Below are 24,024 nucleotides of genomic sequence, written 5' to 3' on the forward strand. Positions count from 1 at the left end.
TTAAGGCAAAAATAACTTTTGAAGATGCTATTAAAAGTAAAGCTGACAAAGATGAACTTGACGCAACGAACAAAGTTTTGAAATCTCATAAACACAATATCTCCGATATAAATGAACTTCAAGCTACATTAAATAGTAAAGCTGACAAGAACCATACACATGAATCCTTCACTACTGTTAGAGCAGACGACATAATATTGAACTATACCCTTGGTTCAAGTGCACCTTTAGAGAATCCAAGTACAAGCGTAAAAGATACTCTTAATAGTTTAAATAGTAAATGTATGAACATTGAAGGTCATGTCAGAAACTTTGAAACATATGAACTACCAGCAATGTTAGATAAGAAAGCAGATAAAGAACATACACATAACTCCTTCTCAACTGTTGCTATAGAAAGTATTGAAGGAACGGTTGGCGGAACTGGTGGGGATGCATTATATTATAAACCTCCTAACTTTCCACAAGGTTTAACTTCGAATGAAAACATAACAACGAAGAAAGAAATTAGCTGTAAAAATGTTTATGTCATGAATGATGAAAATAATGTTAAATTCACTGCTCAAGATTTATATGATAAGAAAGCAGACAAAACAGAGCTTCAAACATTAAAGACTGAAATACTTCAAACATTAATTCCTATAGGCTCTATTTATACGTCAATGAACTCAACAAATCCAGCAAGTGTTTTAGGTTTTGGTACGTGGCAGCAGATTGTAGACAAATTCTTATACTGTGCTAACTCTTCAAAGCAAACAGGAGGCTCAAAGAAAATTAAAGAAGCAAACTTACCTGCGCACACTCATACAGGAACTACAAACTTTTCTGGCGACCATAGCCACTCATTAAGAGACCACCCATTATACAACTCAGACTATAAAGCTGGCAATGATGTTTTATCTCCATCTTATAACAATTCAGCAAAAAAGACTTTTCGACCAACTGAACCAGGAGGAAATCATGTCCATACTTTCACAACAAATCCAACAGGCTCGGGTGATGATTATATGCCACCATTTATGACGGTTTATGCATGGTACCGCGTTCAATGAACGCGCTTGAGCCTGCTTTGCAGGCTTACCGTCTTGAATAAAATCTTTATTTTTACATAAATGAGCTTGAAAGAAGTATTCGAACAACATCCATGGAGGTCATTTAAGAAGTTCAATGAAGCTGCAAAGAGTTGGGGATTTACTAACAGAGCTGAGGTTAAAAAGTTCTTTGACAAAAATGTTGTACATCAAACAAAAATAAACCCTTACGACTACTTTTTACCAATTTACTCCAACACTCTTGACGCATACCAATTTGACACTCTCATTCAAAGCAGAAAAGGAGGACATAAACCATTTTTGATTTTCATTAATGTTAACACTCGCAAAGCTTTTGCATATCCAATGAAAAATAAAGGAACTCGTGAAGTGTTAAGAGTTTTACAAAAGTTTGTAGCAGAACATAGCCCAAGTACTTTAACATCAGACCAAGACGGTGCATACCTCAGCAATGAAATCACAGAATTTCTCATTAAGCATAACATAACTCACTACACTACTGAAGACCATAACCATAACATACTCGGCATCATAAACCGCTTCATAAGGACACTAAGAGATTTAAATCAAGAGCGAGACTTTACCGAAGAAACAATGAAACATTTTCTCGAAGTATATAATTCCTCAACACATTCTACAACAGGACATACACCAAATTCAATGACACAACAACAAGAAGAAAAGTATATACAAAAGAAACGAAGCCAAACACAAAATATCAGAAATTCAACACAATTTACACTCATTCCTGGTACAAAAGTTCGTGTAGTTCTTGACGACAAACCGTTGACAAAGAAACGTTTAAGGTTAAGTCGAAATTATTATATCGTAGACTCTACGCAAGGTAATGGATATCTTATAAAAGCTGCTGACGACTCTATTGCATTTTACCCTCGTCATAAATTAGTTGAAAGTAGTAATGGCAAACTTGCTGAAACCATTGACGAAGCAAAGCGAGGAGTGGTTATTGAAATACTTGGCTACAACATAAACGATGACACTTATAAAGTAAGATATGAAGGAGGCGTTGAAGATGTTATACCATCTAAGAACTTGAGAGAGTCGAAGCCAACACATCTGGGACCATTAGAGCGGGAGTACTGGAAAGATAAAAATAAGCCAGAAAGAATAAGAAAATTCTTCTAAACTTTTTCATTAGATGTTATCTCATACCGAAATGGCTCACAAAAAAAGTGACATTTTTGGCGCCAATAATTTGATTTTTCTGATTCTTTCTATTTAGATATATTTATTTAATATTCATATTCCTTTATATTGCCTCATATTATTTCCCATTTTTAATCATATTATACAAATCTTTAATAATTTTTAATGTTTTGAGCTTCAAAATCTTGTTCTAACTATTTTCATTCATATATCCTAGAAAAAATTAAAAAGTTTTTTAGAAATAAAAATGTTTGTATGTAAAGTATTGAAAATATTCTAGATGAGAAGACATTCTCCAGAAGAGATTGATATTGATTGGCTTTGTGAAGCCATCACAAAATCAAATAATGGAGTTAAGTTAACTGATATTTGCGCGAAAGCTAAAATAAATCATGAAGGCAGAGTTATATATAATCATACTATCTTAAAGTATTCCTAGAAATTTCCAAAATTAACCGAAATATAACTGTACAGAATTACTATTTTCGAGATAAAATTCATATGGAAATACTAATTCATAACGCTTTATGTTATATAAAATTTAATTTATAAAAATTTCAAAATAAATCAAATTTAACACAATGAAATAACTCAAAGTTTGGAAGTCTAATAAGGGAAATTGTAGGCTATGAGGTACTGATTATATATCAGTGCCTCATAGCCTGCAATTCCCATTAGAAATCGGAGAAACTTTGTCCGCATAACTTATGATGCGGACAAAGTTTCTCCCATTTCTACTTAGAATGAAAGGGCAAGAGGTATATAGGTACACTATATATCTCTTGCCCTTTCCTTCTTACCTAAAGACTTCCAATCTTATTTTTTTCCCCAATTTTTCCCCTAAATTTAAATCTTATATAATATAAATAAAATGCATAATATCAATCACAAAAATTAATGTTTATTTTTTTAATTAAAATTGCCGCGCAATTTAAGGTTTTCTGTCACTTTTTTTGTGAGCCATTTCGGTACGAAACACTTTTTCATTAGATGTAAATCAGACATGAACGAGAACAGTCATGATATCATTAATGGTACCATTTATTTTAACATTAAGACGCAAAGCGGCGGGGCATAGCCCATGACCAAAAATAATGTTTAGGGTAGATGGGTATATCTAACCTCATTTCTACCCTCATTTCTACCCTCATGAATTTTCATGAATTTCCTTAAGACAGAAAAAATAAAGTTAGTTTTATTTTTATTTATTTTTTTATTTTGTATGTAAGAACAGAAATGTCAGTCGAAGCAAAAACATTCACTAACAAATATAATGGCGAAACATTCACAAAAGGCACTTATAACGGTATTGAAGTCTTACGTAGAGACAAGGATGGTTACATTAATGCAACAAAGATGTGTCAGCAGTTTAGGAAAGACTTTAGAAAGTTGTTGGAAAATAAGTCCTGGGAAGAGTATTATAAGGCGTTTTGTGAAGAATATAGCAACAGTCCGAATTCCGGCGGTTGCTTTTTATACAAAATTCATGCAGGAAATTCTTGAGTTTTGGATGAAAGAATACGGTCGAGCCAAAAGTGGCTCAACCTCAAAACAAGCATTTTATGAGCTTACTAAGGGCGTTATAAATGAATTCAAAGGTATTTACATACATCCTGACCTCGTTCATTTTGTTGCTGAATTCAGCAAAAATAATGTTTAGGGTAAATGGTTAGATCTAACCCGATTTCTACCCTCACGAATTTTCATGAATTTCCTTAAGACAGAAAAAATAAAGTTAGTTTTATTTTTATTTATTTTTTTATTTTGTATAAAAGATATGATTTCAACAATCGGCACAACAACAATTCAAGCCGCGAACGGCGGGACTCTGTCCACAACAACAGCACCAAACTCGTTAGTCATGAATCCAACATCTATGTTAGTAGAGATGAAAAACTTCATTCCTTCTTCATATAGTTTTGGAACAGAAATACAAAGAATAAAGCAAGAACTTTTAACAAGTAATTTAGACTGTACCGCACAGGATGAAGAAAATGAAGAATATCTTTATGAAATGCAGGACATTATTGACCATTTACCAAAATTGCCTGAAATCCAACAACAAAAGCTCACTATTCCTGAATTCGATGAAATAGAAGTTAAAGTTAGTGATTCTGCAGAAACAAAGAAGTTCATACGAAAGGTAAATTATGAGTTTCTAGGATATCATTGCAACCATAAAGTTATGGACAAAGATTGCGACATGGTATATAAGAACATCTCTGACATATATAAATCGGGGGAGTTTAAGACATACGACAACTTTGTTTCATTAGTTGCAAAATGTGTATGGCAGATAAGAGATAAAGATAGAAGAGGTAAGGTATGGCATGAACAGATAAAACCAACTGCTTCAGATTTAAAGAAAACCATTGACGCCTTAGTTGTTTTAGCAGGTAAGGTTTCAGAATATAACGCAAAAATGAATCCGCAATGTTCTAAATGTAAAGCAGCAATGAGGAAATATAACTATTCAGTAAAAGAGATAGAACGTATGCGAAACGACTATGCAGATTTAAAGAGGGAGGCAGAGAAGCCGGTAGAAGATAAAATGGACATGTTAGCATTTCTGAACAAAAACTATCCAACTGCTGACGATTTCCTTCTATCTGACGTCAAGAAGAAGTATAAAGAAACTTTCGGCATTGTTAAAATTTTTGATATCCTCAGCGAAGAAATAGAAGCTACAAAACTGTTTAGAATCTCACGAATTCATAACGTTTACCATGTAAAACGGTTATAAATAATGAGGGTAGAAATGAGGGTAGATATCGGGTTAGATCTAACCATCTACCCTAAAATATATTTTTATTGAATTCAGCAACAAAATTCTGAGTAAAATAATTTTTAGGGCATGTGTCAAACCGTTGAGTTTTCACAAAATTTAAAAAATAACGTATATCATGTGAAACGTTTATAAAATAACTGGGGTAGAAATGAGGGTAGATATCGGGTTAGATCTAACCATCTACCCTAAAATATATTTTTATTGAATTCAGCACAAAAATAATGAATTTCATTAGTTAGAAAAATAACGCTAATTTTATTTTTATTTATTTTTTTATTTTGTATGTAAAGACAGTAATGTCAACATCAGAGAACACAACAACAGTTATAGTCCATGAAGCTATAAATGAAGAATACGAGTACATACAGTATAACAAACAGTTACGTCTCATTCGTTCAGTCAAAGATGACATGTACCAAATGCAGAGTATAATGAATGCTCTTCGTTCTACAAAGCAAGCATATCATTGGTTTGAAAACCAACAGACAAAAGAACTTTTAGAAGAATTTCCTCATATGATTGCTTCCCTCGGAAAACCGGGGAAAGAGATTCCGTATGAAAATCGCAAGAATTTGGCTCCTGGTTTGAAAGGTTATTATGTTCATAGACTTTTAGTAAATGCTGTAGCAATGTGGGCTTCACCTCGTTATGCTTGTTATATTTTCATGATGTTAGATGAACTATATAAAGCAGAACGTGGAGAGATGGAAAAGAAACTTCATGCAAAAGATGAAGTCATTGAATCCAAAGACAAAAGCATACAGAAAAGAATACCGCGTTCAGTACCAAAAGGAAAGGAAAAGAACTATAAGTATATGATTTATACTGAAGAGTTGGAGAAAGAAGAAGACAGTGACATGGTTATGTTGCATTTAGTGAGAAGAAACAACAAGAGCTTTTACAGTAAGCCTGCAGAACCTGAAAAATCATATGGACCTGTATTTTATGAAATGGTTGCGAACGCCTGCAATACAAACAATGATATGATAGGATTTAATGAAGATGTTATGAGGTCATTGGTGGATGATGGTAGTGTGGAACATAAATGGGATAGCTATGACAACACACATTTCTTATGTGGTTTTCCAACAGAAGTGGACTTTTGCTTCCAGCAAGGTCAAACATCTACTGCTCCAATAACATACAAATTGACTGTTAAAGGACCTATTGAACTAGCAACTGAAAATGTACCAAAGCCACTTATTGGATTTATGAGGGATTGTTGCTTTGCCATTCAGGTGCGTGCTAATGGAATCCCAATAATAAGATTAGATGACTATAACTTAGCTGCGGACGACAGTGAGGAATAAAGGATGAACGTTTATTTTTAAAGCTTATAAATGAGTTCTTCATCAAGCTCTCGTGAACCTTCACCATCTGTGAAACAAACTTTACCAAACGATTATGGAGCACCTATTGAATATTTCTTACGAGCTGCACAATGGCAAAGAGCAGTCTCACCAAGGTTAGGTGTTCCACCAGCTCCTGTCAAAAATAGCATTTGGTCAAGTCCTTATATAAGATATGGTCACCCACTAGGTTTGCTAGCTACAGCAGTAGCAGTTATGATGTTGAAAAGAAATAAAGCAAATGTTGTAAATAATACTGAAGTAGCTGAAGTTAAACAAACTCCAACACCTTCGTCAAAACCAACGCCTTCACAAGCAAAACCTTCAATGACTCCTGAACCTATGGAAGTACAAACTCCTGTTCAAAAGTCAACTCCTAAACCGACTCCAACATTTAAACCAGAACCTACTCCTCAAATAAATCGTAAAACTCCTGCGTTTCCTTACTGAAAAAATAACGTTATTTTTATTTAATATTAAAATTTTTATTTGATTGAAATGACGACTAAAGTCACTGAAGCAACGAAACAAAAGTTTTTGGTAGAATACATTAAATCAGGAACTATTCCAGAAGGTTTTTACATTCATACTATGAAGGATGGTAGAGTTCAGTTTAGAAAGATAAAGCAACCATTAGATAAAGAAGGAATTTTGAGAAAGATTAAACTTCATGAGGACAACATTGCTGAACTTAAGAAGAAGCTAGAAGAGTTGGAGAAAGGAAGAGAGTTATAAAGCAATGAATTCAACAGGGTAGGAAAGAGGGTAGTTATCGGGTTAGATCTAACCTTCTACCCTAAATTTATTTTTGTGCTATGTTTTCATACGTGTGAGGGTGGTGATATCATTAATTTTTAAGTTTATTTTTTTATTTTATTTTTAAGTTTATTTTTATATAAATGACAGAACAAAAGCAACTCATACAAATCGAAAAATATAACAAACATACATTTAAACATTTATTCTTCCTTCCTGAGTATAACATGTTCTTTACACTTCATCCTAGACCAGTTGACTATACACTGACTGTATATAAAGATTGTCATGGTAGTTTTATAAAAACTTATGATGATGAAGGTAAGTTAACAAGACTATGCATTTCAAAACTTGAGAAACTTTATGACTTCAAGTATGACTACAATAGAGTTAACATTGACGATGAAGATATTGAAGAAAATTTATGAGAACGTTTATTTTTTCATTAGTGAGTTCGTTAGTGAGGTGAAATAGTTGGCGGCTTTGTAAATAGTTAAGGTTAAGTTAGTTTTTGCGTTCATGTTGTAAAATATACGTTAGCGGTTTCGTAAAGTGTCAAATTCACATATAATGAGTAAGGAGGCGCGCAGTGCCTCCGTACCCAACATAGTTTTACTAACTACAGAGGCTTGAACTTTTGACATAAATGTTTTCGCTGTTGAATCCATAGAGTCTGAAGTTGCTGATATAATGATTTGGTCATAGTAAGAGTCGTTTCCTAAACGCTCTGTTATGAGTATATGACGAATGAGGTTAAATGTCTTACCTGAACCCATCTTTCCACAATAGAAATACACACCATTTGAACAGAATTCATAATCTTTGCTGAAAGGAAGAATAAGAGAAGGGTTAAGTTTGTCTGTAGTTTCATTCATGTCTTCATCTACATCATGTATTAAATGCTTCATTTTATCTCCATTAAAAATGCAAGTCAGAAATATTCAGAACATAGCACCGAGTCTAACTGACAAGAGTATAAAGATATACTATGAACACGTTATGATGAAACCTACCAAAATTCAAGAAAGTCAGTATACTTATGAATATCCAAGACACTGGGTAGAGTATATAAGAGGTGAGAAAGCTATTGAAATAAGACAAGTTAGAAGTATTCCAGCAGGAAGGACAATATTATTGAAGAACTTTAATGTTTTGAGGTATAATGATGAAACAAAGAAGCAAGATAGTTTTCCTGTTGCTGTGTATGTGAACCTAGACACAGGAGATGACATGAAAGTTTTTAACACAAAGCTTCAAACGGTAGTGAGAGAACAACTTACTGCGGAAGGACATCCATTACCTTCAGAAGTTACCATAGCATATAATTTTGAAACAAACTCAATAGATTTTAAAGTCGTCTCTGCAAAGAAGTCAGGTTTACATTTAATGAAGCAGATGTATATTCGAATGAAAACTTCAAAGCTATTGCATGGTTAGATAATGACGATTGCTTTAAGAAAATATTTAAATTCAGTGACTCAAAGATGTCAATAGATGACCTTCGTGGAATGTTACCATCGACGTTTACAGTAGAAGGTTCAGCAGGATTGCTTACAAGTTTTTCAATTGGTGGCATTTGGTCTCGTGAAAACATTGTTATAAAATCCAGTATAAGTGAATTTGCTGAAGAATCTATATTATGTCTTTCAAACTATATGTATTCGCCGCCGAAGCATTATAGTATAACAAACTTTGTCAGTAAGTTTAACATAAGACTTGTCGAACCTTCTTCAATGAAAGATGTTGTGCTACCTAAAGATGGAAAGGATGGACTCATTATTGAGATGATTTTAATAGCATATTAAATGAGCTTGTTCTTGAAGGTCATTCATGATGAAATAACTGTTGTAGAAGATGTTAGCAATTGTTCAGACATTTTGAAGCGTATAGATGATATAAGAAATAAGTTAGATAGACCGCAAAGCGGTGAGGGCGAAGCTCGTGAGAACGTTTATGTTTCATTGACGTTCTCCAGTAACGAGAACTTTTATGAGATAATATTGAAGAGAGATGATTTTAATATGGTGTAAATGGTAGCTTGGGCAGCTTTAGGTGCAATGGGAACAAAAGCATTAGCATTTGGAGCAAAAGCACTTGGAGCTTATGACGCAGTAAATAAAATGAGTGGAGGAAGGGTTTCAAAGACATTAGATGCAAATAAAGGAAAGATAGGAGGCTGGGTTGCAAAGAAGTTAAGATTAAATAAAATAGGGCTCATAAATAAAGCATCCAATTTAGTTGCGACTGAGTCAGAAAATGCTTTAGGAAAGGACGATGAGTTTGCAAACACGCAAAAGACTTTAATGACCAGATGAAAGGTGAAACAATGCATTTAAATAGAGTCGATGGAACTAAAGAAAATGTTTCTTCTCCACCAGTAGTTCTTCCGTATGGTCCCTATGGAATGTATGGAAACCCTTATGAACGACCATTTGACCCATTGACTGGTGGAAGTAATTGGTATCATTACGGCCGAAGAAGAAAGACAGTCAAGTTGGAGACGGACGTAAAGAAAGCAACTAAAAAGAAACCAAGGAAGAGAGTTATAAAGCAATGAATTCAACAGGGTAGAAAGAGGTTAGAAATCGGGTTAGATCTAACCTTCTACCCTAAGTTTATTTTTGTGCTATGTTTTCATACGCGTGAAGGTAGTGATATCATTAATTTTTAAGTTTATTTTTTTATTTATTTTTAAGTTTATTTTTATATAAATGACAGAACAAAAGCAACTCATACAAATCGAAAAATATAACAAACATACATTTAAACATTTATTCTTCCTTCCTGAGTATAACATGTTCTTTACACTTCATCCTAGACCAGTTGACTATACACTGACTGTATATAAAGATTGTCATGGTAGTTTTATAAAAACTTATGATGATGAAGGTAAGTTAACAAGACTATGCATTTCAAAACTTGAGAAACTTTATGACTTCAAGTATGACTACAATAGAGTTAACATTGACGATGAAGATATTGAAGAAAATTTATGAGAACGTTTATTTTTTCATTAGTGAGTTCGTTAGTGAGGTGAAATAGTTGGCGGCTTTGTAAATAGTTAAGGTTAAGTTAGTTTTTGCGTTCATGTTGTAAAATATACGTTAGCGGTTTCGTAAAGTGTCAAATTCACATATAATGAGTAAGGAGGCGCGCAGTGCCTCCGTACCCAACAATAGTTTTACTAACTACAGAGGCTTGAACTTTTGACATAAATGTTTTCGCTGTTGAATCCATAGAGTCTGAAGTTGCTGATATAATGATTTGGTCATAGTAAGAGTCGTTTCCTAAACGCTCTGTTATGAGTATATGACGAATGAGGTTAAATGTCTTACCTGAACCCATCTTTCCACAATAGAAATACACACCATTTGAACAGAATTCATAATCTTTGCTGAAAGGAAGAATAAGAGAAGGGTTAAGTTTGTCTGTAGTTTCATTCATGTCTTCATCTACATCATGTATTAAATGCTTCATTTTATCTCCATTAAAAATGCAAGTCAGAAATATTCAGAACATAGCACCGAGTCTAACTGACAAGAGTATAAAGATATACTATGAACACGTTATGATGAAACCTACCAAAATTCAAGAAAGTCAGTATACTTATGAATATCCAAGACACTGGGTAGAGTATATAAGAGGTGAGAAAGCTATTGAAATAAGACAAGTTAGAAGTATTCCAGCAGGAAGGACAATATTATTGAAGAACTTTAATGTTTTGAGGTATAATGATGAAACAAAGAAGCAAGATAGTTTTCCTGTTGCTGTGTATGTGAACCTAGACACAGGAGATGACATGAAAGTTTTTAACACAAAGCTTCAAACGGTAGTGAGAGAACAACTTACTGCGGAAGGACATCCATTACCTTCAGAAGTTACCATAGCATATAATTTTGAAACAAACTCAATAGATTTTAAAGTCGTCTCTGCAAAGAAGTCAGGTTTTACATTTAATGAAGCAGATGTATATTCGAATGAAAACTTCAAAGCTATTGCATGGTTAGATAATGACGATTGCTTTAAGAAAATATTTAAATTCAGTGACTCAAAGATGTCAATAGATGACCTTCGTGGAATGTTACCATCGACGTTTACAGTAGAAGGTTCAGCAGGATTGCTTACAAGTTTTTCAATTGGTGGCATTTGGTCTCGTGAAAACATTGTTATAAAATCTAGTATAAGTGAATTTGCTGAAGAATCTATATTATGTCTTTCAAACTATATGTATTCGCCGCCGAAGCATTATAGTATAACAAACTTTGTCAGTAAGTTTAACATAAGACTTGTCGAACCTTCTTCAATGAAAGATGTTGTGCTACCTAAAGATGGAAAGGATGGACTCATTATTGAGATGATTTTAATAGCATATTAAATGAGCTTGTTCTTGAAGGTCATTCATGATGAAATAACTGTTGTAGAAGATGTTAGCAATTGTTCAGACATTTTGAAGCGTATAGATGATATAAGAAATAAGTTAGATAGACCGCAAAGCGGTGAGGGCGAAGCTCGTGAGAACGTTTATGTTTCATTGACGTTCTCCAGTAACGAGAACTTTTATGAGATAATATTGAAGAGAGATGATTTTAATATGGTGTAAATGGTAGCTTGGGCAGCTTTAGGTGCAATGGGAACAAAAGCATTAGCATTTGGAGCAAAAGCACTTGGAGCTTATGACGCAGTAAATAAAATGAGTGGAGGAAGGGTTTCAAAGACATTAGATGCAAATAAAGGAAAGATAGGAGGCTGGGTTGCAAAGAAGTTAAGATTAAATAAAATAGGGCTCATAAATAAAGCATCCAATTTAGTTGCGACTGAGTCAGAAAATGCTTTAGGAAAGGACGATGAGTTTGCAAAACACGCAAAAGACTTTAATGACCAGATGAAAGGTGAAACAATGCATTTAAATAGAGTCGATGGAACTAAAGAAAATGTTTCTTCTCCACCAGTAGTTCTTCCGTATGGTCCCTATGGAATGTATGGAAACCCTTATGAACGACCATTTGACCCATTGACTGGTGGAAGTAATTGGTATCATTACGGCCGAAGAAGAAAGACAGTCAAGTTGGAGACGGACGTAAAGAAAGCAACTAAAAAGAAACCAAGGAAGAGAGTTATAAAGCAATGAATTCAACAGGGTAGAAAAGAGGTTAGAAATCGGGTTAGATCTAACCTTCTACCCTAAGTTTATTTTTGTGCTATGTTTTCATACGCGTGAAGGTAGTGATATCATTAATTTTTAAGTTTATTTTTTTATTTTATTTTTAAGTTTATTTTTATATAAATGACAGAACAAAAGCAACTCATACAAATCGAAAAATATAACAAACATACATTTAAACATTTATTCTTCCTTCCTGAGTATAACATGTTCTTTACACTTCATCCTAGACCAGTTGACTATACACTGACTGTATATAAAGATTGTCATGGTAGTTTTATAAAAACTTATGATGATGAAGGTAAGTTAACAAGACTATGCATTTCAAAACTTGAGAAACTTTATGACTTCAAGTATGACTACAATAGAGTTAACATTGACGATGAAGATATTGAAGAAAATTTATGAGAACGTTTATTTTTTCATTAGTGAGTTCGTTAGTGAGGTGAAATAGTTGGCGGCTTTGTAAATAGTTAAGGTTAAGTTAGTTTTTGCGTTCATGTTGTAAAATATACGTTAGCGGTTTCGTAAAGTGTCAAATTCACATATAATGAGTAAGGAGGCGCGCAGTGCCTCCGTACCCAACATAGTTTTACTAACTACAGAGGCTTGAACTTTTGACATAAATGTTTTCGCTGTTGAATCCATAGAGTCTGAAGTTGCTGATATAATGATTTGGTCATAGTAAGAGTCGTTTCCTAAACGCTCTGTTATGAGTATATGACGAATGAGGTTAAATGTCTTACCTGAACCCATCTTTCCACAATAGAAATACACACCATTTGAACAGAATTCATAATCTTTGCTGAAAGGAAGAATAAGAGAAGGGTTAAGTTTGTCTGTAGTTTCATTCATGTCTTCATCTACATCATGTATTAAATGCTTCATTTTATCTCCATTAAAATGCAAGTCAGAAATATTCAGAACATAGCACCGAGTCTAACTGACAAGAGTATAAAGATATACTATGAACACGTTATGATGAAACCTACCAAAATTCAAGAAAGTCAGTATACTTATGAATATCCAAGACACTGGGTAGAGTATATAAGAGGTGAGAAAGCTATTGAAATAAGACAAGTTAGAAGTATTCCAGCAGGAAGGACAATATTATTGAAGAACTTTAATGTTTTGAGGTATAATGATGAAACAAAGAAGCAAGATAGTTTTCCTGTTGCTGTGTATGTGAACCTAGACACAGGAGATGACATGAAAGTTTTTAACACAAAGCTTCAAACGGTAGTGAGAGAACAACTTACTGCGGAAGGACATCCATTACCTTCAGAAGTTACCATAGCATATAATTTTGAAACAAACTCAATAGATTTTAAAGTCGTCTCTGCAAAGAAGTCAGGTTTTACATTTAATGAAGCAGATGTATATTCGAATGAAAACTTCAAAGCTATTGCATGGTTAGATAATGACGATTGCTTTAAGAAAATATTTAAATTCAGTGACTCAAAGATGTCAATAGATGACCTTCGTGGAATGTTACCATCGACGTTTACAGTAGAAGGTTCAGCAGGATTGCTTACAAGTTTTTCAATTGGTGGCATTTGGTCTCGTGAAAACATTGTTATAAAATCCAGTATAAGTGAATTTGCTGAAGAATCTATATTATGTCTTTCAAACTATATGTATTCGCCGCCGAAGCATTATAGTATAACAAACTTTGTCAGTAAGTTTAACATAAGACTTGTCGAACCTTCTTCAATGAAAGATGTTGTGCTACCTAAAGATGGAAAGGATGGACTCATTATTGAGATGATTTTAATAGCATATTAAATGAGCTTGTTCTTGAAGGTCATTCATGATGAAATAACTGTTGTAGAAGATGTTAGCAATTGTTCAGACATTTTGAAGCGTATAGATGATATAAGAAATAAGTTAGATAGACCGCAAAGCGGTGAGGGCGAAGCTCGTGAGAACGTTTATGTTTCATTGACGTTCTCCAGTAACGAGAACTTTTATGAGATAATATTGAAGAGAGATGATTTTAATATGGTGTAAATGGTAGCTTGGGCAGCTTTAGGTGCAATGGAACAAAAGCATTAGCATTTGGAGCAAAAGCACTTGGAGCTTATGACGCAGTAAATAAAATGAGTGGAGGAAGGGTTTCAAAGACATTAGATGCAAATAAAGGAAAGATAGGAGGCTGGGTTGCAAAGAAGTTAAGATTAAATAAAATAGGGCTCATAAATAAAGCATCCAATTTAGTTGCGACTGAGTCAGAAAATGCTTTAGGAAAGGACGATGAGTTTGCAAAACACGCAAAAGACTTTAATGACCAGATGAAAGGTGAAACAATGCATTTAAATAGAGTCGATGGAACTAAAGAAAATGTTTCTTCTCCACCAGTAGTTCTTCCGTATGGTCCCTATGGAATGTATGGAAACCCTTATGAACGACCATTTGACCCATTGACTGGTGGAAGTAATTGGTATCATTACGGCCGAAGAAGAAAGACAGTCAAGTTGGAGACGGACGTAAAGAAAGCAACTAAAAAGAAACCAAGGAAGAGAGTTATAAAGCAATGAATTCAACAGGGTAGAAAAGAGGTTAGAAATCGGGTTAGATCTAACCTTCTACCCTAAGTTTATTTTTGTGCTATGTTTTCATACGCGTGAAGGTAGTGATATCATTAATTTTTAAGTTTATTTTTTAAAATTATTTTTTATTTTATTTTTATATAAATGAGGAAACTATTGAGATAACAAACTACAACGGTCATGAGTTCAAGAATTTGTTCTTCGTTCCTCGTGAAAATACATTCTATCAGATACGAGGGAGAAAGGGTAAAGTTAGTTTGAGCGTTTATGAAGGAATGAAGAATGGAAAGTTTATACAAGCATACGATACAAACGGTAAGCGTGTTTCATTAGCTTTGTCAAAACTTACAGGTATAAACTATGACAGTGACTTTGACCTATATGAAGAAGAAAGTGAGTCAGAAGAATATGAACTATTGTGTGAAGCACAGCAATGGGAAGAGTTGCAATACTTTTGTAAGTGAGAACGTTTATTTTTTACAGTAGTGAGGTGAAGTGTTTGGCGGCTTTGTAAATATTTAAGGTTAAGTTAGTTTTTGCGTTTGTGTTGTAAAATATACGTTAACGGTTTTGTAAAGTGTCAAATTCACATATAATGGGTAAGGAGGCTCGCAATGCCTCCGTACACATGATATGTATTCTATCTAAATTTAATTCACAGTTATTATTCGAAATAATATTGATAATTGACATTTTTTATTACGGTTAAAAATATGGTAAAGCGTTATTTTCCAGTGATAAATAAAACTAGAATAAGATTACCTCAAGAATTCATAAATTCAACGAATAAGAAATTCATTCATGTTATAAATTTTAGTGTTTTCAGAAAATATGAGTCAGTGTCATATTCATCAACAGGTTATATTTCACTTCATTCAAATTTAGTTCAATCAAACCCATATAATGACCATTTCATAAGATTTTCAGATGGTATTAAAAATGTAATTGATAGATTAAAATATGAACAGATTGACAATATCGAATTTTTGGAATTTTGGTTTAAATATCCCGATGGAAAAAAGATTGAAGTTAAAGATAAAGCTGATACTATAACAAAAACAATTACAATGACCGATCCGGATAGTGGGGAACAAAAAGAAATAAAACAAACGATAGAAACTGGTGAAAGGTCAATTATTATTGATTATGATTCAAAGGATTATTATTCGATAATGTTAATGCTTGAATATTAAATAGCCTTAACAAAGAATTTTTCAAGTGATATTTTATATTCATCAACTATTTTATTATAAATATCATTATATGTTAAATGAAGTTCAGTTGTTGTTCCGTTCTTTGATATCTTAATTGTGCTAATATCCTTTATAGGATTTATTTTTGCAACCGTTCCGCAGCATGAAACCTCATCATCTATGAAAAATTGAATCGTAACGTCTGAATCTTGAACATCACAAAGAATGGCAATAATGTGAATTAATGATTCATAAGGTAAAATAATTAAACCAGATTGATTAATTAAATTTATTATTGAATCATAATTATTAATTATTATATCACGGTAAATTTTCATTAATTCTGAATTAATGTCTATTTTATATGGGTTCTCGATGTTTGATGAAAGAGGCGGGGGTATGTTGGATAAGTGGGAATTTCAACAGGTTCTTTACCGGGTTCAGATAAAATGATTGGGTCTCCATCTTCTTTATTTTGCTCCTCCTCCTTTTTCGGTAAGTCACGAGTTAATAAATTTGGTTGAGTTGCTGACCTTGTTAATTCAGGGCTAACATTAACTTTAACATTTTGAATAATTCGTGATTTATCATCATTTACGTTATAACCAACCGTAATCTCTGCTTTTGCGTTAGTGTTCTTTTGACTAGTGAAACGTCTTCTCATTTATATTCGAATAAAAAAATATATTTAAACTTTTATTTTGCTGGAAGTTTTGAATCTATTATTCCCTGTATTTGTTCTTGAAGTTGATTTTTAGCTGGTTCATTGTAATTAAAAGACCTAATATATTCATTAATTGCATTCTTATAATCATCTGATTTCTCAAATTTTCTTTTATCTGATTCCTTAACTAAATCATAAGTTAAACCTCGTTGCTGATATAATGGTTTCTTAATTAAATCTTTGAATGCTTGAGATAAAGCACCTGATGCAATTCTTGCTACTATAATTGGTTGGAATTGCTGTTTAAGTTCATCTTTAACATTTGCGAAAACTGGATCGAATAAAGCAACTTTAAAGAATTTCTTAGCTGAAATTTCAGGTCTATTATTTGCATATTGACCATCAAACTGGTTAGAATATCGTGGTAATCCATCCGGTCCCTCTTCAATAGCATTTAATTCTTCATTGAAATAAGAATATGGATTATAACGGTATGAATTAATTGGACCATTTTCACCTTCTCCAATGTATTGTTTAACAGCTTTTCCATTTTCATCAAATTGCATAGGATAACGTTCATTATATGCTTTACGTTTAGGATAATCAGTTATAGTTAATTTGTAACCATTTATGACTTTAATATTACCTTGACCATCAGTAATGAAAACTTCATTTATACCATCAGGTTTTCCATTTGGACCCGTAATGTCTGCTTCGTGTGCTTCCCAATTTGGACCTTGACGTTTGGCATATGCTTGAGCTTCTGGTAATGTTAAAACGTTTCTCATTTGTTTAACATCTTTTTGAAGACCAGCAACAATATGAACTAATTCTTTCATTCCATCAGGAACTTTCATAGTTCTATTATATGCACCCTTTTTGTTTGTTCCTTGTTTTAATGGAACCTGTAGAAGATTTGCTATTTCTGTCATGTTTAATTATAAATAAAAAATAAAAATTAATTATAAAAAGTTATTCGAATTTAATGGAACCTTTATTTAAATCAACTATTATTTTTCCATGTTCTCCTAATTGTTGATATTGTGTGTAAAGTTCATTAATGCTCATTGGTAAATTCACTTGATAAAGCATAACGTTCAACTGTTGACGACTAAACCCACTGAAAATGAAAAGGGTTGATAGATTTGATTTAATGTTTGTGCTTAATGCTTTGAAGTATTGAACAGCCATGAAGAATGAACATTGAATATGTCGACATTGAGTTAATAACTGATTAAAATATGATTTCTCATTTGTTATTAGTTTTGATTTCACGGCATCATCTAGAAAAATTAGTGAATGCAAAAATTCTTTATCAAAATTTGAAATAGAAAGTGTTTCAAATAATTCATCCCGTTGTTTATCAATAATTTTATCCTCTAATCCTTGCTTCTTGATTGTATTATATAATTCTTTATACATTACAAAGTTTTTTAAATAATCTTCTGCTTCTTCTTGTGATAAATAAATAATTGGAATTTTGATTAAATGCTTTAAAGATTCAAATGTATCATCTGAAGGTGAACCTGAACGGTTGATATAAATTAACACATGTGAATAGGGTGAAGTGTTAGCAATAATGATAATTTGTTTTAATATCGTTAATGTTTTACCTTTATTTTGTTTACCAATTGCTGCAGTGATTGAATTTAAGTAACATTCAGAATATGGAATTTTCATTAATTTTTCCTTAGATAGAGCATTTCTATTATCACTCAATGCTTCATTAATCATATCATCTACGTATGTATTATATACTCCTGCTAATTCTTCATAGGGAGTGTATGAATTTAAATCCATTTAATCAAAAATAAATTTATAATTTTAAACATTTCTATTCATCAATATTTCATCATATGAACTTCTATACTGTGGTGGTGTACCTGTTGGATGATATTTCAAACCTTCATCCGGTGTCCATGTCCAATATGTAGTCCTAGTAAACCAAACCTGAGGAGGATTTGTCACCTTTGAACAGTAAGTGTCATTTTCACCCTGAATGATTGGATAAGCTTTCACTTGTACTGTAACTTGTGAGTTGAAAGTTTCTAATCCATCAAAGAATATACCCGCTCCATCACGTTGAACTGGAATAGTGCATAAGAATGAAGTTTGGTCTTTCCATGTTCTAGCTAATGGCGTGCCATCATCTGCATTCAGTGGTCTAGTTAATGAGTCCTCGTATTCTTCTGTGCATTCATTCACTCCATCTAAATCAGAAGCTTGAAGCATACGTGTAAAGAATATGTCACCCACTGTGGTCATCGCTTGATCGGGGAAGTTTCTGGAATCTATAGTGACCTGAAGACCTCGAAGCATTGGATTTTCTAAAACTGTTCTTTGCATTGCATTCTTCGGAAATGCTAACACAACATCTGTAACATTATGAAGAGCGTATGAGAAATCTGAGCTGATACCTTCAGGAGTGATGCAACCTCCATTTAGTGAACGAACGTCAATATGTTGAGCTGGAATCATGAATGGATCTTCCTTACTGAATAAACGTGGTATTGCTTTAACTGATTCTTCAATTAAACCGTATCCTGGTGTAATGTATTTATCCTCTAAAACTTCCATCTTTGTGCATGAAATAATAACGTCATCAACTGTTGCGTCAGCAGATGTAGCGGCTAAGCTTGTAATTAATTTGGCAGGAAGTCCGATTTGTTGGAATTTGCGATCATATTTATAAACATGATTCATAATCTTTTCATAATTTTCATCAGTTATCTTTTCATAAACGTAATTTTGTAAATCAGCAACTCTTAACGGGTCAACCTGACAAAATACTAAAGTATCCCTGAAAACATAATATTTAAGAATGATTTCACCAAATGATTTAGGATAATCATCGAACGCCTGAAATGCTAACAAATCATTTACCGGAATAATCATATCAAAAGTGACATCAACTTCTTCATTTGCGTTCTTGAAAACTTCTGAAGGGTCAATATATTTACCACATACTGAGTTATCATATTTTTGAACATTATTATATAACGAATGAACAAACTTTTTAACTTTCCTTTCTGATTTTGGTTTATATGTTGCAAATGCGAAAGATTCACGGGCGCAATCCATCTGAAGATAACCGGCATCACCTCTTTCAGTTTCTACTTCTAATTGTTTAAAGCTTTGATTTGATGATTTGTAACCAACGAATAAACGCATGCATTTAAAAGCGGCATCACATGTGAAAGCTTTATTTGAAACTAGAGTTGCTTTAACTTTGCGTTTAATATATGTGTCACCTAATTGGTTCACATCATGAGCCGGATTTGTAATTCTTAAATGAGTTTGTTTATCATCAAAATATGGAGCATCAGAGTCATAGCATGAACTTTCAAGTTCTCTATAATATCTTCTACCGTCATTCTTTGCGAATATTTCATTTATCTTTTCGAATGAATGAAATACATTTCCATTAATCGGTTTAGTGTTTGGCACCAAATAGTTAGTCGTCATTTATTAATAAATAAAAAATCAAAATTAAAAGATGAAAATGAATTTTTAATTTTAATGAAATAATCAACTATGGCTGCAGGTATATTTAAGAAACTGTGGGATAGAGTAAAAAGAGGAGCGAGTAAAGTTTGGGAAACATTGAAGAAGGGGGCAAATTGGATATTTAAGAATAAAGAAGCAATTAGTGACGTTGCTGAATCAATAACACCAAAAGCTGCCCCAATAAGAGAAGTTTTAAATAAAGGAGAAAAAGTTTATCAAAGACTACAACTGATACTAAGATAAAAATAATATTTATTTATTTTTCCACTATCTACCTCCTATTTTATTAAGTATTCCTTCAGCAATTCCACCAACTGCGTTACCTGCTTGTGCTCCCATCGCCGGATTACCTGCTTTAGTACCTAATACTCCACCTATGATAGTTCCTGCCGTTTTCGCTACTGGTGCCAAAAAGTTTGCAACGGGTTTAATAATCTTTTGATGAACCCAACCCGCAGCTTTCTTAATTCCATCCCATAATTTTTTAAAGAATCCTGCCGCCATTTCTGATTTAATATTAATTAAAAAAATATATTTCATCACTTATATTCTAATTTTTATTTAATGATAAATGAAACCGATTTTAAAAATAAATGAAACAAAGGAGGATGAAATAAATGAAAGTGGAAATGTTCAACAAAAAATAAACGTTGTTAAACCAATTACTGAAATAAAAATTTTTTCATCTGTTGAAGAATTTAATGACTATTATGCTAATAATAAAAAATTATTTGAAGAATTGACAACATGTAAATTGAATAAAATGTTTAAAGGGCAAACCCAAATTTTAGCTAAAAGTGACAGGGAAAAAAAACGTTTAGTATTAAAAAAAAGACCGATGAGAGCTTCGTTCGAAATATAGAGGGAACTGAGAATGCGCAACCATTCTCAGGGAATATTGGATGCTATTTCCGTTCCCTCTGTATGGAAAATTGAGGTTTTCAAAGGGAGTTAAAATAATATCAAATTTATACTAATTTACTTCAAAATACAAAAGTATTTGACAGCTAAAATTAGTTACTTTAGCAAGCCTATCAATACCCTTTTACGATTATTGCTACTTTTTCGAAATAAAATAAATTTATTATCAAAAACCTTTTTTTTCTTAGTAAAAATAAACGAAATTTTTTACCTTATGAACTTTTGATGGAAATATGCAAATTTAAAATAATAAAGAAAGCCGCGAGCGAAGCGATCGGCTTAGTTCGAAGATTTTGATTCAAATCTTTGCTGATCTGTAATTCGCGGAAGCCGCGAGCGAATCGAGCGGCTTAGGTCTAAGATTTTGATTCAAATCTTTGCTTATATTCCTTAAATTCTTTATGAAACTCGCAACAGTTCCATAAAAAATTTTAAATTCTAAACTGTCGAAATTACCGATCGGTAATCACACCCTTCACGGGTGTGTCACTTTTAGCTAAAATTACCCCTACTCGAGTAAAGTCGTTCAAAAAAATAATTCACTAGTCTCATCACACTTTTCAATGCTCGATTTTTAAAAACCGTTTAAAAATGGAGCTTATATTGAAATAGTGTAGAGACTAAAAATTACCACAGATAGATCGCTAAGGTAAAATCCTATTAAATATGTTTTTAAGTATATTCTTATTATCTCCCATAGTTTTGATCAATTTCAAAATATTGTGAGCCTATCTTTTATTTAATGTATTCAAATTGAACTAATTTTATAGAAATAAGTGCATTTCACATCCCATGTCCAATACTCTAAAATTGGTAAAGTAGTGAAAATTCATAAGTCAATTCATTAGGATAACTAGCCTTTCTTATATTTTACATGATGGTTAGAAATATAATAATATCAGGGAAAAATTCTATTTGGCCAAATTTATTGAATTCAATTTTTTGAAAAATTCAATGCCTCGCAAATATACGTTTTATTTTTTAAAGCGAACAAAGTTAAAATTTTATCATACTATAATAAGAATTAATATTTCCTTCCATTTTTTGATCTCAAAATTTTGAATGAGATTTGAAGTTTTTATAGACAGTATTTTTAAACATGGCTGAATCTTCCGTTTCCAAGTCAGTTTCAGCCACCAGTCAATCGCGGGAGAAATTCTCAGACATAGTAACAGCAAAGGGAAATGTTCTCGACAAAGTTTTCCCTCTTTTCGAACAGATGATTCAACAAGTTAAACTACCAGCTTGGATTATGGGAATTGTCATGTTCTATCTCCTATGCCAAACACTCTCCATTTGTTTCTGGGTTTATACACCTGTTTATCAAAAAACAACTCAGCCGTGGACAAATGTTAACAAATATTTTGTCCAAATATTCGCATTTATTGATCCGGTTAATTACAGCACATCAATACAGATATGGATGATTGTAGATATCGCAATTGGAGTATTTTCTATACTTTGGATCTTATTCACATTATATCTTAATCATTTGTTTTATACAATTTATGTTCCGGTGCTATACATTTCATTTATTCTCATTGATATTGTCGTTCCAATATTGATAGTCCCATCAGCTTACGTAGCGGCGCATGGAATTGTTGGACTTAAAGGTCATTCTGGCATAGAATATGTTTTGGAAATAGCTCTTGGATTAGTTGCATTCGCAGTTTACACCTGCGTCTTCTTACTTAGCTCCATTCTTAAGGCAAGATCAGTTGTTTTATCTAATTTCCCCTTCCCAATGTTCGAATATGATGCAGTTACAACATGGATCATTATTACAGCAGCTTGTGCCGTACTCTCAGCTATTTTCAACTACTTCGATAGCTGGTTTTACACATTAGGTGGTATTATTCACATTTTAATCACAGTTTATGTACAACTTCGTATCTACTATCTTCCTTTCTATGATCTATGGCGCAACGTTCTCATGATGGCCTTCTGTTTAGCAACAGTTGTACTTAATATAAATTATTTCGTCATCGCATATGTCGATAAGTTCAAATTCAACTACACAATATTTGTATTCATAATAATATTGATATTGGGCTATATAGGTGGTACAGGTGCCATTACAAAAGTTTCAGGAGATTTCAGAAAAGCATTAACATACCAAGAAGACGTAACAAATGTTCCTGAATACTTAGATTCACTCAAGATCAATAAGAACTCACACCAAGCTAACATGTGGATCATTGTTGGTTTAATCTTTAACAGTGATTACTTTGTTGATGGTTCTTTAACCGATTACTGCCTTAACTGCCCCAATTTGGATGGAGCTCTTTCAATGTTACTCCAAGTTGTCACATTATTCCCATTCGAGTCCCGTAAAATGGATGTTCTTTTCAAGAGAGTCATTCAGAAGCATAAACTCGGTTTTAGCGACAGATTCTTGATCTACCAGTGCTTCAGAATCAAGATGAAGAGATTAGTTTCAGATACAAAAGACACTCTCGAGATGTTCAACAAGCTAAAGAACAAGAATGAAGTTTGCAAGAACACAATCAAAGCATTTTGGGACAAGAATGAAGCTCATTCAGCATATATCTCAAGTTTGAGCCTTCTTGTTAATGATTTAGATCAATTATTCAAAGCATCATTAATGAGCAATCCAAACAACTTGAGACTTATTACAGAATACTCCAATTTCTTGGCAGAATGCAAAGGAGACTTCGATAATTCAATCAAGGAAAGTATCAGAGCAGAATTGATTGGTGATGGAAAGAACTTCAATGTTGATGTTTCCTTTAGATCTTTGGTCAACAAATTCCCAAGATATCTCAAGGACAAAGTCTTAGATGCAAAAGGACACAGAATTCTTAAATCAGGAAAAGAAGCTAAAAGTGGAAGCCAGAAATCAAGTTCTAGCGCTAATTCTGGTTCTACAGGTGCAAGTTTCGATTCAAATTCTGTT

At 32.8% G+C, this 24,024-nt stretch overlaps 14 protein-coding genes and 3 pseudogenes across 17 annotated transcripts, besides 7 other annotated features; 13 read left to right on the forward strand and 4 right to left on the reverse strand.

Moving 5' to 3' along the window:
- Positions 1-7,718: part of a mobile genetic element that runs on past the window's edge.
- TVAGG3_0528120 (phage tail repeat-like family) lies at positions 285-1,052 on the forward strand (the record flags this gene model as incomplete). Its single annotated transcript, XM_051237526.1, has 1 exon — positions 285-1,052. One exon carries the CDS (start codon positions 285-287, stop codon positions 1,050-1,052), a length of 768 nt encoding a protein of 255 aa, XP_051095350.1.
- On the forward strand, positions 1,113-2,198 carry TVAGG3_0528130 (integrase core domain containing protein family; the record flags this gene model as incomplete). Its single annotated transcript, XM_051237527.1, has 1 exon — positions 1,113-2,198. The coding sequence occupies one exon, from the start codon at positions 1,113-1,115 to the stop codon at positions 2,196-2,198; it is 1,086 nt and encodes a 361-aa protein (XP_051095351.1).
- Positions 2,809-3,015: a mobile genetic element.
- Positions 3,456-3,722, forward strand: TVAGG3_0528150 (KilA, N-terminal/APSES-type HTH, DNA-binding family; the record flags this gene model as incomplete). The annotated part of the gene is made up of 1 exon (XM_001301769.1): positions 3,456-3,722. The coding sequence occupies one exon, from the start codon at positions 3,456-3,458 to the stop codon at positions 3,720-3,722; it is 267 nt and encodes an 88-aa protein (XP_001301770.1).
- TVAGG3_0528160 (organellar and viral DNA polymerase type B) lies at positions 3,997-4,962 on the forward strand (the record flags this gene model as incomplete). The annotated part of the gene is made up of 1 exon (XM_001301770.2): positions 3,997-4,962. One exon carries the CDS (start codon positions 3,997-3,999, stop codon positions 4,960-4,962), a length of 966 nt encoding a protein of 321 aa, XP_001301771.2.
- On the forward strand, positions 5,304-6,317 carry TVAGG3_0528170 (KilA, N-terminal/APSES-type HTH, DNA-binding family; the record flags this gene model as incomplete). The annotated part of the gene is made up of 1 exon (XM_051237528.1): positions 5,304-6,317. One exon carries the CDS (start codon positions 5,304-5,306, stop codon positions 6,315-6,317), a length of 1,014 nt encoding a protein of 337 aa, XP_051095352.1.
- On the forward strand, positions 6,348-6,806 carry TVAGG3_0528180 (repellent protein 1 family; the record flags this gene model as incomplete). The annotated part of the gene is made up of 1 exon (XM_001293915.1): positions 6,348-6,806. The coding sequence occupies one exon, from the start codon at positions 6,348-6,350 to the stop codon at positions 6,804-6,806; it is 459 nt and encodes a 152-aa protein (XP_001293916.1).
- On the forward strand, positions 6,855-7,091 carry TVAGG3_0528190 (uncharacterized protein; the record flags this gene model as incomplete). Its single annotated transcript, XM_001293916.1, has 1 exon — positions 6,855-7,091. One exon carries the CDS (start codon positions 6,855-6,857, stop codon positions 7,089-7,091), a length of 237 nt encoding a protein of 78 aa, XP_001293917.1.
- An 11-nt stretch (positions 7,719-7,729) lies between the features above and the next one.
- Positions 7,730-10,286: a mobile genetic element.
- TVAGG3_0528210 lies at positions 7,986-8,814 on the forward strand (annotated as a pseudogene). The gene has a single exon. A coding segment is annotated over exon 1 (829 nt).
- TVAGG3_0528220 lies at positions 9,143-9,669 on the forward strand (annotated as a pseudogene). Its single transcript has one exon. A coding segment is annotated over exon 1 (527 nt).
- A 12-nt stretch (positions 10,287-10,298) lies between the features above and the next one.
- Positions 10,299-11,484: a mobile genetic element.
- Positions 11,485-12,214: 730 nt separating this feature from the next.
- Positions 12,215-15,468: a mobile genetic element.
- On the forward strand, positions 13,252-14,058 carry TVAGG3_0528250 (uncharacterized protein; the record flags this gene model as incomplete). The annotated part of the gene is made up of 1 exon (XM_051237529.1): positions 13,252-14,058. The coding sequence occupies one exon, from the start codon at positions 13,252-13,254 to the stop codon at positions 14,056-14,058; it is 807 nt and encodes a 268-aa protein (XP_051095353.1).
- On the forward strand, positions 14,284-14,646 carry TVAGG3_0528260 (annotated as a pseudogene). Its single transcript has one exon. A coding segment is annotated over exon 1 (363 nt).
- A 555-nt stretch (positions 15,469-16,023) lies between the features above and the next one.
- Positions 16,024-18,353: a mobile genetic element.
- TVAGG3_0528280 (uncharacterized protein) lies at positions 16,371-16,679 on the reverse strand (the record flags this gene model as incomplete). Its single annotated transcript, XM_051237530.1, has 1 exon — positions 16,371-16,679. One exon carries the CDS (start codon positions 16,677-16,679, stop codon positions 16,371-16,373), a length of 309 nt encoding a protein of 102 aa, XP_051095354.1.
- Positions 17,359-17,611, reverse strand: TVAGG3_0528290 (uncharacterized protein; the record flags this gene model as incomplete). The annotated part of the gene is made up of 1 exon (XM_051237531.1): positions 17,359-17,611. A coding segment is annotated over one exon (253 nt), but the record flags the coding sequence as incomplete, so codon positions are not given.
- A 351-nt stretch (positions 18,354-18,704) lies between the features above and the next one.
- Positions 18,705-19,760, reverse strand: TVAGG3_0528300 (uncharacterized protein; the record flags this gene model as incomplete). The annotated part of the gene is made up of 1 exon (XM_051237532.1): positions 18,705-19,760. A coding segment is annotated over one exon (1,056 nt), but the record flags the coding sequence as incomplete, so codon positions are not given.
- A 453-nt stretch (positions 19,761-20,213) lies between these two features.
- Positions 20,214-20,429, forward strand: TVAGG3_0528310 (uncharacterized protein; the record flags this gene model as incomplete). Its single annotated transcript, XM_001297213.1, has 1 exon — positions 20,214-20,429. The coding sequence occupies one exon, from the start codon at positions 20,214-20,216 to the stop codon at positions 20,427-20,429; it is 216 nt and encodes a 71-aa protein (XP_001297214.1).
- A 24-nt stretch (positions 20,430-20,453) lies between these two features.
- TVAGG3_0528320 (N-acetylmuramoyl-l-alanine amidase family) lies at positions 20,454-20,690 on the reverse strand (the record flags this gene model as incomplete). The annotated part of the gene is made up of 1 exon (XM_051237533.1): positions 20,454-20,690. One exon carries the CDS (start codon positions 20,688-20,690, stop codon positions 20,454-20,456), a length of 237 nt encoding a protein of 78 aa, XP_051095357.1.
- A 269-nt stretch (positions 20,691-20,959) lies between these two features.
- Positions 20,960-21,621: a mobile genetic element.
- Positions 21,622-22,206: 585 nt separating this feature from the next.
- On the forward strand, positions 22,207-23,441 carry TVAGG3_0528340 (guanylate cyclase protein; the record flags this gene model as incomplete). Its single annotated transcript, XM_001297214.2, has 1 exon — positions 22,207-23,441. A coding segment is annotated over one exon (1,235 nt), but the record flags the coding sequence as incomplete, so codon positions are not given.
- Between the last annotated feature and the right edge of the window lie 583 nt (positions 23,442-24,024).

This window comes from Trichomonas vaginalis, chromosome II (assembly GCF_026262505.1).
Source record: "Trichomonas vaginalis G3 chromosome II, whole genome shotgun sequence".
Classification (NCBI taxonomy): Eukaryota; Parabasalia; order Trichomonadida; family Trichomonadidae; genus Trichomonas; species Trichomonas vaginalis.